This window comes from Cetorhinus maximus, chromosome 6 (assembly GCF_964194155.1).
Source record: "Cetorhinus maximus chromosome 6, sCetMax3.hap1.1, whole genome shotgun sequence".
Classification (NCBI taxonomy): Eukaryota; Metazoa; Chordata; class Chondrichthyes; order Lamniformes; family Cetorhinidae; genus Cetorhinus; species Cetorhinus maximus.
The window spans coordinates 108,281,415-108,298,063 of NC_135884.1; the positions used below are offsets into that span (position 1 = coordinate 108,281,415).

Genomic DNA, 16,649 nt, shown 5'->3' on the forward strand with positions numbered 1-16,649 from the left:
CAATTAATTATAACTAAGATTAATAATACAATACAAAATAATCTGAGTAAAGCATCAGAGCGACAAACCTAAGTTGCCCAAAACTGCTGCACCAGGATCAGACTCAAAAGACTGCTTTGGTTGGGTTTTTGTTGTAAAATTACACATCATCAACTATGCAACATACTACAAGTTTTAACAAATTTGAGTAACATACCAGATTCATGATTTTCAATCCCTCCAGCAGTTTGCAATTTTTATTCTTCAGTCTGTGGGCCTCATCAATAATCACACATCGCCACTCAATTACATTCAGCTCCGGACAGCCACCCAGGATCATCTCAAAAGTAGTTATCATAGCATGGAACCTGTATGTTCCCCGAAGGATCCGGCCCTAAAGATGAACAAAAATCACAGAGATCAATGTCCTGCTTTGACATAAAGACAAGTTTCCCACACAAGGCTGGTAATAGTCTGCAGTTCGATTCACTAAATAACCTGAGCTATCATTTTACGTTTACTTCCTCCAGAGGAAAGCTCGTAACAACTGTAATAAAACTACACTATAGTGAGCTCTCCAAAAGAATAAATGTCAAGAGATCACTAGGGAAGCCTTATTGAGCAAACTGTTGCAGCTGTGGGCTGACAAGTCTCCGGGTCCTGATGGACTTCATCCTAGCGTCTTAAAAGAGGTGGCTAATGAAGTAGAAGATGCATTGGACTCAATTTTCCAAAATTCACTAGATTCTGTAAAGGTTCCATCAGACTGGAAAGTAGCAAATATAGCCCCTCTATTCAAGGAGGGAGGGAGGCAGAAACCAGGAAACTATAGGCCAGTTAGTCTGACGTCTGTCGTGGGGAAGATGCTAGAATTGATCATTAAGGTGGTTATAGCTGGGCACTTAGAAAAACTCAAGGTAATTGGGAAGGGTCAGCATGGTTTTGTGAAAGGGAAATCATGTTTACCCAATTTATTGGAGTTCTTTGAAGTAATAGCTTGCGTTGTGGATAAAGGGGAGCCTGTAGATGTACTGTACTTGGATTTCCAGAAGGCATTTGATAAGGTGCCATATCAAAGAAGCTGAATTTTAATTTACTGAACTGTGACTCGTGAAACAGGATGAAAATGTACAAATATTTCTATTTCAGTAAGGAACACAAGGAGGTTGCAGATGGATATAGATAGGTTGAGTGAATGGGCAAAAATCTTGCAGATGGAGTAGAATGTGGGAAAATGTAAAGTTGTTCACATTGGCAGGAAGAAAGAAAAAGCAGAGTATTACTTAAATGGAGAAACGATTGCAGAATTCCAAGGTGCAAAGGACCTAGGTATTCTAGTGCGTGAGTCACAAAAAGTTAGTATACAGGTACAACAAGTAATTAAGGAAGCTAATGGAATGCTATCCTTCATTACAAGAGGAATTGAACATAAAAGTAAGGATGTTATGCTTCAGTTGTACAGGACATTGGTGAGATCACATCACGAATACTGTGTGCAGTTTTGGTCTCCTTATTTAACGAAGAATGTAAATGCATTAGAAGCAGTTCAGAGGAGGCTTACATTTGACACCTGGAATGAGTGGGTTGTCTTATGAGGATACTTTGGACAGGCTGGGCTTCCTTAAACTCGGGAGTGGTGCCAGAGGATTGGAGAATTGCACCCTTTTTAGAACAAGGGTGTAAAGATAAGCCTAGGAACTACAGGTCAGTCAGTTTAACCTCAGTGGTGGGGGAAGTTTTTAGAAACAATGGTTTGGGACAAAATTAATAGTTACTTAGCAAATGCTGGTTAATTGAGGAAAGCCAGCATGGATGTGTTAAGGGAAAACAGTGTTTAACTAGCTTGCTTGAGTTTTTTGATGAGGTAACAGAGAGGACTGATGAGGGTAATGCTGCTGATGTGGGGTACATGGACTTGCAAAAGGCATTTGATAAAGTACCACACAATAGACTTATGAACAAAGTTAATGCTTTTGGAAGGAAAACAAATGGAATGTTGTTTATTGCAAGGGGAATGGAATATAAAAGTAATGATGTTTTGCTACAGTTTTACAGGATATTGGTGAGACCACATCTAGAGTACTGTGTATTGTTTTAGCCTCTATTTAAGAAAGGATATAAATGCGTTAGCAGTTCAGAGAAGGTTCACTCGTCTGATACCTGGAGTGTAGGGGGGGATATCCTTGCGAGGAAACGTTGAACAGGTTGGGCCTGTATCGATTAGAGTTTGGAAGAATGAGAGGTGATCTTATTGAGACATATATAAGATCCTGAGGGGACTTGACAAGGTAGATGCTGAAAGGAGGTTTCCCTTTGTGGGGGAAGAGACTAGAACTAGGGAATACAGTTTAAAAATAAGGGGCCCCCCATTTAAGACTGAGATGAGAATTTTTTTTCTCAGAGGGTCATGAATCTTTAGAGCTCTTACCCAGAGGTGGAGGCAGGGTCAGAGATAGACTGACTCTCTTGGTCATCAAGAATCTAAGGATATTGGGCGTAGGCGGAAATGTGGAGTTGAGGCCACAATTGGATAGATCAGCCATGATCTTACTGAATGGCAGGCAGGCTCAAGCAGCCGAATGGTTGACTCCTGCTCCTGATTCGTATGTTCATGTGTGTGGAATAAAAGGGACAGTAGAAATACAAAATTGGTTGAGTGACAAGAAACAAAAAGTAGTGGTGAACAGCTGTTTTTCAGACTGGAGGAAGGCGTATATTGGAGTTTCCCAGGGGTCGCTATTAGGACCCCTGCGCTTCCTTACATATATTAATAATGTAGACCTTGGTATACAGTGCACAATTTCAAAATTTGGTAGATGATACAAAACTTGGAAGCATTGAGAGCTGTGAGGAGCATAGTGTAGAACTTCAAAAGGACATAGGCAGGTTAGTGAAATGGGCAGACAAGTGGCAGATGAAATTTAATGCAGAGAAGCGTGAAGTGATTCATTTTGGTAGAAAGAACATGGAGAGACGAATATAAAATTAAGGGTACAAATCTAAAGAGGTGCAGAATCACAGGGACCTGGGTTTATATGTGTATAAATCATTGAAGGTGGCAGTACAGGTTGAGAGAGCAGTTAATAAAGCTTACGGCATCCTAGGCTTTAATAATAGTGACAATAATATGTACAAAAACAAGGAAGTTATGCTAAAGTTGTATTGAACACTGGTTCAGCCTCAAATGGAGTCTTGTGTTTAGTTCTGGGCACCACACAGCAGGAAGGACATGAAGTTATTAGCGAGGATGCAGAGAAGATTCACGAGAATGGTTGTAGGGATGTGAAGATAAGGTTGAGAGGAAATTTAATAGAGGTATGGTATAGAAAATCATCAGGGGTTTGGACAGAGTAGGTAAGGAGAAACTGTTCCAAATGGTGGAAGGATCAAGTACCAGAGGGCACAGATTTAAGGAAACTGGCAAAAGAAACAAAAGTATGGAGGTGCCATAAGTGGGGGTTGAGGAGTAGGGGGTGATGGAGGAGTGGACCAGGGTGTCCCGGAGGGAACGATCCCTACGGAATGCCGTCAGGGGGGGTGAAGGGAAGATGTGTTTGGTGGTGGCATCATGCTGGAGTTGGCGGAAATGGCGGAGGATGATCCTTTGAATGCGGAGGCTGGTGGGGTGATAAGTGAGGACAAGGGGGACCCTATCATGTTTCTGGGAAGGAGGAGAAGGCGTGAGGGAGGATGCGCGGGATATGGGCCGGACACGGTTGAGGGCCCTGTCAACGACCGTGGGTGGAAAACCTCGGTTAAGGAAGAAGGAGGACATGTCAGAGGAGCTGTTTTTGAAGGTAGCATCATCAGAACAGATGCGACGGAGGCGAAGGAACTGAGAGAATGGGATGGAGTCTTTACAAGAAGCGGGGTGTGAGGAGCTGTAGTCGAGGTAGCTGTGGGAGTCGGTAGGCTTGTAATGGATATTGGTGGACAGTCTATCATCAGAAATTGAGACAGAGAGGTCAAGGAAGGGAAGGGAAGTGTCAGAGATGAACCATGTGAAAATGATGGAGGGGTGGAGATTGGAAGCAAAATTAATAAATTTTTCCAGGTCCCAAAGAGAGCATGAAGCAGCACCGAAGTAATCATCGATGTACCGGAGAAAGAGTTGTGGCAGGGGGCCGGAGTAGGACTGGAACAAGGAATGTTCCACATACCCCATAAAGAGACAGGCATAGCTGGGGCCCATGCGGGTACCCATAGCCACACCTTTTATTTGGAGGAAGTGAGAGGAGTTAAAGGAGAAATTGTTCAGTGTGAGAACAAGTTCAGCCAGACGGAGAGTAGTGGGGATGGGGATTGTTGGGGCCTCTGTTCAAGGAAGAAGCTAAGGGCCCTCAGACCATCCTGGTGGGGGATGGAGGTGTAGAGGGATTGGACATCCATGGTGAAGAGGAAGCGGTTGGGGCCAGGGAACTGGAAATTGTTGATGTGACGTAAGGTGTCAGAGGAATCACGGATGTAGGTGGGAAGGGACTGAACAAGGGGAGAGAGAAGGGAGTCAAGATAACGAGAAATGAGTTCCGTGGGGCAGGAACAGGCTGACACGATCGGTCTGCCAGGACAGTTCTGTTTGTGGATTTTGGGTAGGAGGTAGAAGCGGGCCGTCCGAGGTTGGGCGACTATCAAGTTGGAAGCTGTGGGAGGAAGATCTCCAGAGGAGATGAGGTCAGTGACAGTCCTGGAAACAATGGCTTGATGTTCTGTGGTGGGGTCATGGTCCAGGGAGAGGTAGGAGGAAATGTCTGCGAGTTGACGCTCAGCCTCCGCGAGGTAGAGGTCAATGCGCCAGACAACAACAGTACCACCCGTGTCAGCGGGTTTGATGACAATGTTGGGGTTGGACCTGAGAGAACGGAGTGCAGTGAGTTCAGAGAGAGACAGATTAGAATGGGTGAGAGGAGCAGAGAAATTGAGACGGCTAATGTCACGCCGACAGTTCTCAATGAAAATATCAAGAGAAGGTAAGAATCCAGAGGGAGGGGTCCAAGTGGAGGGAGAATATTGGAGGTGGGTAAAAAGGATCCGTTGAATGGGGAGAGGACTCCTGCCCAAAGAAGTGAGCACGGAGACGAAGACGGCGGAAGAAGAGTTCAGCATCATGCCGAGCCCGAAATTCATTAAGATGAGGGCGTAAGGGTATGCACTACCTGAGTGTGTGGTGGAGGCAGGTGCAATCAAGGCATTCATGAGAGAATTGGATCATTATCTGAAAAGGAAAAAATTGCAAGGCCGCAGGGAAAAAAGGTGAATTGCTCCTACAGAGGGCCAGCACAAACAAGACAGGCCAAATGGCTTCCTTCTGTGGTGTAACCATTCTATGATTCCAAAAGTAAAGGTTACTGATGGGCAGTAGGACCTTTTCCACTATTCACACCCATTGTTAGCTACCAGCATGGGTCAGTTCCAGAGGAAAACTTTTATATTTTCGCATCCTCTGCTGCAGTTTCACTTGCAGACTTATGCAATTTTGATCATAAATCTCACAAAAATGAACATCTCATCATTTGACACAGTTCAGCCAAAGGAAGCTAAAACTTTGGGCGAAGTATCAATAGGAACAGCCCCTTGTACCTGGTCTGCCATTCAATGAGGTCATGGCTGATGATCTACCTCAGCTAAGCCTTCCCACATTCTCTCCATAATGCTTGGTTACCCTGGTATCTGAAAATCTGCCAACTTTTGACTCGGATATACTCAGTCAAAGCTCTCTGCAGTAGCCCTTAATTTGTGTAATAGCCTTTTGTGCGGTATCTTATCAAATGCTTTTTAAAGATCCAAATATACCACACCCGCTGGTTCCCCCTTCCACCCTACTAGTTACAGCTTTAAAAAACTATAACACATTTGTCAAACATTATTTCCCTTTTATAAATCTCTGTAAACCTGCCTAATCATAGGATTTTCTAAGTGCTCTGTCTCTAATATCTCTAATAACAGATTCTAGCATTTCCCTACTAGTCATAGCTGGCTAATTATTAGTTCTCTGTATTTTCTCTCCATCCTGTCTTGAACAGTGGGGTTCCGCTCGCTGCCTTCCAGTCCACAGGGAAACGTTCTAGAATGTTGGGAATTCTGCAAGATCAAAACCAATGCTTCCACTATCTCTATACTCACTGCTTTAGGTCCAAGGCTTCTAATCCCATGAATTTCTCCAGTACTTTATTTTGCTGATATGAATATCAATAAGCTTCCTAATTTTTACCAGAACTTTGGTTTTCCATTTCCTCCTGAATGTTTCTGTGTCTTTTACTCAGAAGACTGGTAAAGTATTTGTTTCATGTCTCCGCTATTTCCTTATTCTTCATTATAATTTCACCTGTCTCTTCCTCTAAGGGATCCACAGTTAATCTCACTAATCTGTTCCTTTTTACAATCCTACAGCAGTTTTTTTTTTACAATCTGCTTTATAGTCTCTTGCTAGTTTACTCTCATATCCTATTACCTCTATCAATTTCTTGGTCATTCTTTGCTGAAATTTAAAATTTTGCTAATCTTCAGGCTTACTACTCTTGTTGTCAAAATGCTTGTCTAATTCTTTGCAACTATGCAATCTACCACTTCACAGCTGCTATCAAGGGGCCTATAAAAAACTCCCACTACAGTCATAAATCCTGTCCTAAGCGGGTAACTATAGGCCAGTTAATTTAACATCCATCACTGGGAAAATGTTAGAGTCTATTATAAAGGATGTAATAGCAGAGCATTTAGAAATGCATAATATAATCAAGCAGAGTCAGCATGGCTTCATGAAGGGGAAATCATGCCTGACAAATTTATTAGATTTCTTTGAGGAGGTAACAAGCAGGATAGATAAAGGAGGACCAGTAGATGTAATATATTTGGATTTCCAAAAGGCGTTCGATAAGGTACCTCACATAAGGCTACGTAATAAGATAAGAGCCCATGGTGTTGGGGGTAATATATTAGCATGGATAGAGGATTGGCTAATTAATAGAAGGCAGAGAGTTGGGATAAGGGGGGAATTTTCAGAATGGCAACCTGTAACTAGTGGAGTGTCACAGGGATCAGTGCTGGGGGCACGATTATTTACAATATATAGTAATGACTTAAATGGGAGCAGTGAATGCACTATCGCCAAGTTTGCGGATGACAAAAAATAGGTGGGAAGGCAAGTGGTGAGGGTGACACAAAGAATCTACAGAGGGATATAGGCAGGTTGAGTGAGTGGGCAAAACTTGGCAGATGGAATATAATTTGGGAAAATGAGGTTATGCATTTTGGCAGAGAGAATAGAGGAGCTGAAATGAGAAAGACTGCAGAAAGCTACAGCACAGAGGGATTTGGAGTCACTGTGCATGAATCCCAAAAAGCTAACATACAAGTTCAGCAGGTAATTGCGAAGGCAAATGGGATGTTGGCCTTTATTTCAAAGGGAATGAGGTATAGAAATAGGGAAGTATTGCTAAAACTATACAAGGCACTACGTAAACTACACTTAGAAAACTGGGAACAGTTTTAGTCCCCTTATCTAAGGAAAGATATACTTGCATTGGAAGCAGTCCAGAGAAGGTTTACTAGGTTGATCCTGGGTATGGAGGGATTTTCTTATGAGGAGAGATTGAGTAGGTTGGACTGTACTCATTAGAGTTTAGAAGAATGAGAGGCAAACTTATTGAAACATGCAAGATTCTTAGGAGGCTTGATAGGGTAAATGCTGAGAGATTGTTTCCCCTTGTGGGAGAGTCTAGGGCCAGAGGGCATAATCTCAGAGTAAGAGGTCACCCATTTAAAACAGTAATGAGGAGGAATTTCTTCTCTCAAAGGCTAGTGAATGTGGAATTCTTTACCGCAGAGGGCTGTAGAGGCTGAGTTGTTAAGTATATTCAAGGCTGAGGTAGACAGGTTTTTAATCAGTAAGGGAGTCAAGGGTTACGGGAAAAAGGCAGGAAAGTGGAGTTGAGGATCATCAGGTCGGCCATGGTCTCATTGAGGGGCAGAGCAGACTTGATGGGCCGAATGGTCTGCTTCTGCTCCTATGTCTTATGGTCTTATTTATTAATTCTACCTATAAAGTCTCCCTTGCCTGCTTACCTCCCTTAATCGCCAAGGATACTTCTCCACTTCTGCCATTTTCCCTATCTTTCCTGTGGACCTTATAACCTGGCATATTTAGTTCTTGCAGCCATATCTCAGTAATAGTTACCATGGCATATCCTTCAAGTTGAATTTGCTCTTGAAATTCATTCAATTTGTTCATTATACTCTGTGTTTGTATAAAGAATCTTTATTTGGGCTACACACCTGACCCCATCCTTCAAGTCTAATGTTCTACTCACATGTTTCTTATTGGTTAAGGGGATACACAGTTGCTTGTCCTGTTCACTCAGGTTTCAGCTGCCTTGTAGAGGCCACTGTGCCATTTCCATCTTTTCCTTACAGCAACTTGCAGGGCAAAATATTGTCTCCATTAAACAGAAAAGGGCGGGTCTAATAAACAGCCAGCACCGTGCACTGACCAACCACAGCAATTTTTGAGCCATTATTTTTTCATCAATCCTACTTCCACAAATGAAATGAAAGTCGCCATTGTCCCAAAGGACCATAGGCTGCTCTCTCATTAGAGAGAGAGACAACTGGCGGTGTGTTTAAACTGAGGGTCACCACACCTCAGACGATGACCTCGGCTGATATGGCAATTGAACCCACGCTGTTCGCGTCACTCTGCATCACAAACCAGCCGTCCAGCCAACTGAGCTAACCGACCCACAACCCCAGTGCAATAGAATAAAAAACACACCATCATCTCTATTAATGCTTGAATCATAATAATCTTGTTTTATCCTCAATATTATTTTTTAAAAATGTCTCTACTGAGCTGGAAAGAGCCTCATAACAATGTATGATTATTAGAGACATTTGCTAATGAGGATGCTCACAACTGTCACAACATTTCACTGCTTTGTCAGTTATAAAGGAGCAACAGTAATCATTAATTACATACATGTTCTGTTTAACTTCTTTAAATACAATACCAGTGTTCAGACTCATCTTCGGCTGTTGGCTCCCACAGCCTGGGCTTCCCGCAGCCAGCGGCCAGATCAATTTGAGACTAGAAAATTTTCTAAGACCAGTGAACTTAAAGGAATCTCTCTCCACCTGGATTTAGCACCAGCCACCATACTAATGCTGGGCAGTGCTGCACTGGCTGCCGTGTGTTCTACAAGGGCTGTCAGGACATCTTTGATGATTTCATCATGATGAAACATGAACTCTGAATCGTGTTTAAGGCATCTTAATACGTTTACTTTGCTGATGTGCAGTGGCCATTTTGTCATGGTTACAATCCATAGGCACAGGCTGCAGAATGTCCTGTGCTTCCAGTTCAGAGGAAACTAGCAGTTTGGCTGCATTACAAGTTCAGAAGAGTGGTTCTCTTAGACAGGTCGCCAAAGAGCCATTCTGTGCCATATGGGCATAAAAAGAACCAGATTAGATTGTTCAGCATCAGAAGTCTCTCTTGGTTTGTAACCATGAAAAAAAACAAATTCTGATGGCACATTGTGCACTGTATTATTTGAGAAAAACTCAGAACCAACTTTCCTGGTTAAAGATAATACCTTAATGTAGTCAACGAATTCAGTTTAAATCAAAATGGTGACAGGAATGAACTGTACTTTCAACACACAAGCAGCACCAATCTGGATTGATCGGAAATTGGAGTGCTGGTAGTATGGAGCCAAAAGCCAAAGTCACTAAGCTTAAATTCATCAATATGCTTGAATTACAGAACATAATCTTGCAGCAGCATCTTCATTTCAACACCAAAGGTTAGAAATGATTAATAATTATTTTGGAGTTCTCATGTTAGTACACGCTTATTAAAAAAGTCATTCCTCTACAAAGGCATTGAAAATATTCCAACGGTAATAAACGAAGTAAAGATAGCCAAGTCAAATGGAATACTTGACTGTCTAGATGGTATAAAAGCAGCTGATTCCAGCTGAAGAAATGATCATACCTCTGAGTCCCGGAAGTACATTTCATACTGCTGAATCATCTGTCTGCTGATCATACTGCCATGATAAACGATGACGTTCAGGTCTGTCCATGTGCGAAATTCTCTCTCCCAGTTTGCAATTGTAGACAAAGGCGCAATGATGAGAAAAGGGCCATGGATGCCAGTCAGATAAATTTCATCAAGGAATGTAATAGACTGGATGGTCTTGCCCAAACCCATTTCATCAGCAAGAATGCAGTTTTGTCTGGAATTAAGAAATGATTACCTTTATATCATGTTCTTACATATGAAAGAGCATTGTATGTGCTTAAATCACAAAACCATAAGTAAAATTAAGTTATAGCTTGGTGAACTCACAACTAGCTCACCAAAAACGATTATGGTGGCATTGGAATTTCCACACAGTATATTAAATTTAGAGCTGGGATGTGCAACAAAACTCTGCTTAATATAGGGAAATATAGAAAGTGGGGCCATTTTCAAATTTTGAAAGTTACTGAATTAACTGAAAAGCTTTTTTAAAACAATTTCCCAAATTAAGTAAAATCAATGAATGTTTACAGATTTCTGAGAAATTAAAGTGATGACATATGAGAAGTTAAGCACTGGGCAAAAATATTTCAAACTATTAAGGCCACCGTTTCCAACATTCCAGTTAGAATCTGTATAATCATGGACCTACTTATACTTACTTAAACCAATTTTAAAGAATTCAGAGTTTTTATTTCAAGGAGGAAAATAGGCAACATTCCTCCCTGAATCCTGAAAGCAGTCAATCTAAAACTGAAGACTAACCATTAATCTGATTTGTTATATCCTACAGGTAACATTTTCATGATTCCCACAAGACCAAAGCCATACTGCTCAAATTTATCTATGCCTGCACAGATTTCCAATCTTTGATTTGTTTCTTAAACCAAATAATCATGCATCTCCTTAATTTCAATGCCTAGAATAGGTAATACCTTGAATTGGAAAATATTAGGACCAAGTTTATTTATTTAGATTGAGGCTGCCAGCACTTTTAAGCAAAACACATTTTGATTGACATTTGTACTGTATGCGATAATTTAAATTTCATGCAAATGTAAATGTGCAAATACAGTAAAAGGTTCTAATGTACAACATCTGTTCAGTGGAATGGATGTTTTCTCTGGACTCTGCAATTTATTAATTTTGTGCTCACGCCCTCTAGTCCTGTGAATAACAAACAAACCCTGTGATATATCAGAACATGGCAAATCTCTGCATGGAACAGGAAGATGAGAGCAAACCAACATAGCAAACTGTAAACATTGTAGAAAATCAATGTGATAAACAGCAGTCAACACAAGACAAAAGCATTGTGAATCCCTATGAGAAACTGCAGCTGTGTAAAGCCTCCATTAGAAAGAAAAGTATTACAACATTGTAAAAGCTCTCACTCCAATATGAAACATGTTCATTTTTGCCCATGATTACAAGTGGCACCACATAACGCAAAAACTGAATTTCTCCAATTAAGCTCTTTCATTTGTACAGTATTACAAATAGATAGAGTGTTTTAACAACCTATGATAAATATTCCTGTATTGTATTTGATCACCTCAAATATAATGGCCAGGCAAGTGCTTCCACTGGGATACAATTAAAAATTCAAGACTTCCATGTGAAGGAATTTTTTTCCTTGTTCTGGGTCACCTACAATTTTAATGAGTTTATTAGAATAAAAACTGCATGTTCTTTGGACTTCAATCTTACCTGTTATACCAGTTGAAAAGGAGCCAATTGACACCTTCCAACTGGTACTCCCTGAGCTTGTTACCAATCTTGTATTCCCTGGATTGCCCAAGCTTCTTCCAAGCACTGGCAGGAGGTCGCTCCTTTGATAAAACAGGTGAAATAAAGCAGAAATTAAGTTAGAAATAATTGAGTAACAAGAGAAATATATTCTTATATGGTCTATAAAATGTTGCCTTTTCTCTCATGTTTCTTGACATTAATAGTTTACCCATCACTCTTAAATTCTGTTAAAAGAATGTTAGTTTGGTCATTTCATTTCTAATGACTGATCAAAGCCACCAAACTTGGAACAGTACAGCAGAAAAATGCTGCACACTCTAGATTATTAGAGCTGTCTACCAGTTTTAAGGCCTGTAGATACCTTCTCAAATTCAGTGTTATCAATCACTCATGTAAGAGCATCCCATAACCCTTACACTCCAGAATTGATTCGTACTGCCCAATCTACTTGCACAATACTGTGAATCAAGGGTTGTTAACAATCAATCTCACTTGACATACAAACTGGTTTCAGTAAACTCACATGTCCCCAGCATGCACTCCTCTGACCTTTTGATAGGTAGAACTGAAGAACACTGTAGGTTGACTATGACAAATCAAGAAGCTGGTTTATTTGGGTAATCAGATGTTACTGAACAAAATCAGCAATTCCAGACTGTTTAATGCTTCTTGTAACAGCATAAAACAAAGAACACTGACCACACTCCCCAGTTTCTAAACTGAACCCACAACCTTCTGAATCAGGGGCCACAATGTTACTATTATGCTGGCACTTACTTCCAACCTTTTAAAAAGAGTGAAAGTATTTGAGTAATATAAAGTTTATGCAGAGATTTCCACTTGGAATATTTCTAACACCAACTAATCAGCATTATAGATGCAGACTGTTCACTTACCATACGCTTCAGGGAAGGCTTTGCTTGCTGCAGTCGTTCAAACTCCTCAATCTTTCCTTGATCTACATCTTCTCTAAGCTCCCAGGTACTATCCTCATACGGCAATGAACACCATTTAACCAAATAATAAACAACAGCCTGTATAAAAAAAATAATGTGCTGACTGAAAAACAATGTTAAATATATCCACACTTCATGAAAATAGTTTTATAAGCCTGAGGGAAGCTTTACAGGAAAGTCCTTTTAACTACAAACACTGACCACATTCTTAACAGCATCATTCCATTTTTGACTGTGATGAATAGATTTGTAACTACAATATCCAAGATATTGCTACTGGAGGCAAAATCCAAACTTATACTTTGCATACCAGTAATGCTACGACTACACTTCTTAAATAAACTTAATATGTACCATATGAACTATTTTCAAATGAAAATGGCACATGTAATATGCAAAAATTGATAATTTGCTCTACATTGGCAATGTATAGATGAGCTTCCTACTTCAGCAAGGAAGAATTTGAAATCAGTGCAAAACATGAATTTGTGGTCATCAATAAATATTCATAATTAATTAAAATCTCAAGCATTTTAAAATACATAATAAAAACTGGAGGGGCTTTTTCTCCTTATTTCTTATAAATAGATTTAAATACCTAGTGAAAAATGAGAAACTAGCACTTAGTCAAAAGATTTTCCACATTCTAAAATTACGGTCCTCAGTCAAACGGTAAACAAGAAAAATATACACCGGTACCTCTCCAGTATCAGTGTCCTCACAACATGAGTATTCTAATATTCTGTCCACTTCAACATAGTCTGGATTAAAAGGCTCGTCGTCCATCTGAAAGTAGTTTTATAATGAAAAATATGATAAGTAGCTGGAAATCCTGTACATTTGCCTTTAGACATTTTATAAATGTAAAGTGATTTTATTTATGAACAGTAATTAGATTTTTGTTCCAATTTTATTTTATCCCAGAGACTTCCATGCTTTCGAGACATGGTTGCCTGCAGAGTGCATCTTGTATAATAGTTAACTGCCTGCAGTTAAATTAAATAAAGAATCATAAATGGTAATATACAATTATATACTTAAGGCGAGGGTGCTCAGTGAAAAGACCATCCTTAGTCAAGGGATGCTAGGGGTTTTATTTTAAAGGGAGGTTTGAGGTCCTTGTCAGCATTATAGTAAAGGTTTCATTAGCAGATGACCTGCGACTAGCCTGACATATAGCTTGGGGTAATGTCCAGATGGCCTTCAAGGAGGGGCCTACATTTTCTGGTGATTCTCCAGCTCCACATACAGCCTGTACATTACTTGCTTTGAGCAGGTCATGTCCCACATGTGGTTAGACCACATTCGATGCAGGGTATGTTGCATTGAGACACAACACAGAGGTGTCTCTTCTTGCTAACAGCAGCCAGATCTGTTGAGAATAGCAGGAGTCCTTGCTCTGCTGGCAATAGGCCATGTATGCACTGGCTTGAATCCAGAGCAATTGTTCAGCAATCATCCCTTCAGTGGCATCCAGCATAATGTTAAGCAGCATCCAGGGTGGGCACAAGTACATTGCATGCAAGAAGGTGTCTTTCTAGTCATTGCTGCACCAGTCCTCGCTTGCCAGGGCCAGATGAAATTGTTATCTTGTGTGGCTGAAGAATAAGCTGCGAGGCATTCTGAGTTGATCCTTTTTCATTTTTGTGCAGGTGGCAGTAATGAGCTAGTTTCAGTGCCTTCGTCCAGTTTGTGAGAAAAATTGGCAAGCTGCATCTCACTCCCAGGAGCCATATAGATTGTCTGTGCCTGAGGTGGATAGAGTGGGATGCTGATCTGTTTTTCTTTTAAATTATTCATGCATGGGATATGAGCAGCGTTGGCAAGGCCATCATTCCCAGCATTTGCTACCCATCCCTATTTGCCCTCGAGAAGGTGGTGGAACTCTTTCTTGAACCACTACAGTCCATCTGGTGAAGGTACACCCACAGCGCTTTTGGGAAGGAAGTTCCAGAAGTCCCAGCAACAGCAACTGAATGGTGATACAGTTTCAAGTCAGGATGGTGGCTTGGAGGAGAATCTGTAGGCGGAGGTGTTTCTGTGTGTCTACTGCCTTAACACTTCTGGTGGTATAGGTTGGAGATTCGAAAAATGCTGTTGACAGAGGCTTGGTGAGTTGCTTCAGTGCATCTTGTATATAGATGATGGTGGAAGGATTGGTTTAAGTAGAGATGATTGAAGATTTCAAAAGAAAATTGGACTGACGCTTGAGGGAAATGAACTTGCAGGGCTATAGGGATAGAAGGGGGGGAATGGAACTGATGGGGTTGCTCTATAGAGAATTGGCATGGACTTGGCAGGCTGAATGGCCTCATTCTGTGCCATAATGACTATGATTCTAAGGAATTAATGTTTAAGGTGATGGATGGGGTGTCAATCAAATGGACTGCTTTTTCCTGGATGGTGTCGAGATTCTTGAGTGTTATGGGAATTGAACTCACCCAGGCAAGTGGAGAGTATTCCATCAATTGCCTGACCTGTGCCTTGTAGATGTTGGACAGGCTTTTATGGTCAGGAGGCAAGTTACTCGCCATAAAATTCCCAGCCTCTGCCCTGCTCTTGTAGCCACAGTATTTATATGGCTGGCCCAGTAAAGTTTCTGGTCAATAGCAACCCTCAGTATGTTGATGGTGGGGGATTCAGTGATGGTAATGCTGTTGAACAGCAAGAGGAGATTATTAGATTCTCTCTTGTGGTCATTGCCTGGCAGTTGTGGAGGCTCACATGTTGCTTGCCAATACAGCCCAACGACAGCAGTCCTTACTGCATTCAGACAGAGACTGTTTAAATACCTGAGGAGTTGCGAATGGTACTAAATACTGTGCAACATCCCATTTCTGAACTTACATTGAAGGAAAGGTGTCATAACTCGCAGCAAGCCCCATTCTCCTATCACCCCTGTGCTTGCAGACCTACAGTGGTTCCCAAGTCAAGCAACGTCTTGATGTTAAAATTCTCATCCTTGTTTTCAAGTCCCTCCATGGCCTTGCCCCTCCTTATCTCTAATCTTCCCCAGCCCCACAACCCCCGGAGATACGGGCGTTCCTCAATTTCTGGCTTCTTGTGTATGCCTAATCACAATTTTTCCATCATTGGTGGCCTTGCTTTTCAGTTCCTTCAGCCCCATGCTCTGGGATTCCCTCCCTACACCTCTCCATCTCACATGCCTCCTCTTTAAGATACTTCTCGAAACCTTGCTCTTTGACCAAGCTTTTTGTCATCTGACCCAATATCTCCTTATGTGGCTCAGCATCATACTTTGTCTTGTATTGCTCCTATGAAGTGCCTGGAGATGTTTCATCACATTAACGGCACTATACAAATAAAAGTTGTTGTTGTTGATGATAGTGCAGTAATGAAGATTATCGAACTGAGGACACTACCCTTAGGAACTCCGGCAGCGATGCCCTGGGGCTGAGATGACTGGTATCGAAAAAACCACAACAATCTCCCTTTGTATTAGGCATGACTCTGATCAGTGGAGAATTTCCCCCAATTCCCGCTGACATCAAATTTTGCTGGGGCGCCTTGATGCCACACTTGGTCAAATGCTGCATTGCTATCAAGGGCAGTCATCCTCACCTTGGGTTTGGAAGGCAGTTCTGTTTTGGAGACTGTCAGTCCTAACAGGGCTGATTTGCAGTAGATTTTACAGAACACTAGAGGGTTCTGGATACAGATCTGGAAGTACAGTTAGTAATCATGGGGAAATTTGCCAGCCAGCTACCAAACAGGCATGGCCTAGCCCTGATGGAGCATTCTGTCGAGCTCCGTGATGCCCTGCCAATATCACTTTGAAGTCACTGGCACAGGGAACCTACAGCAGGCTCATATTATAGAACACTGGAGAAAGTCAGTGGGCTTATCAGCACCCTGGGTGTGTACAAGCGACATTTGAGGTTACAGATATTACTTGGTGCTTTTGTAGGCTCCATCTGTTACAGAAA

General features: G+C 41.4%; 1 protein-coding gene across 2 annotated transcripts in view; it reads right to left on the minus strand.

Moving 5' to 3' along the window:
- The window catches only part of chd9 (chromodomain helicase DNA binding protein 9), a 252,942-nt gene that overhangs the window by 77,099 nt on the left and 159,194 nt on the right, over positions 1 to 16,649 (minus strand). For both annotated transcript variants that reach the window (XM_078544287.1, XM_078544288.1), the window contains 5 exons: positions 13,402 to 13,488; positions 12,643 to 12,780; positions 11,705 to 11,826; positions 9,965 to 10,208; positions 197 to 373 (listed from right to left, as the gene is read on the minus strand). In XM_078544287.1, the coding sequence (XP_078400413.1) occupies positions 197 to 373; positions 9,965 to 10,208; positions 11,705 to 11,826; positions 12,643 to 12,780; positions 13,402 to 13,488 (768 nt within the window). The remainder of the gene's footprint in view (positions 1 to 196; positions 374 to 9,964; positions 10,209 to 11,704; positions 11,827 to 12,642; positions 12,781 to 13,401; positions 13,489 to 16,649) is intronic.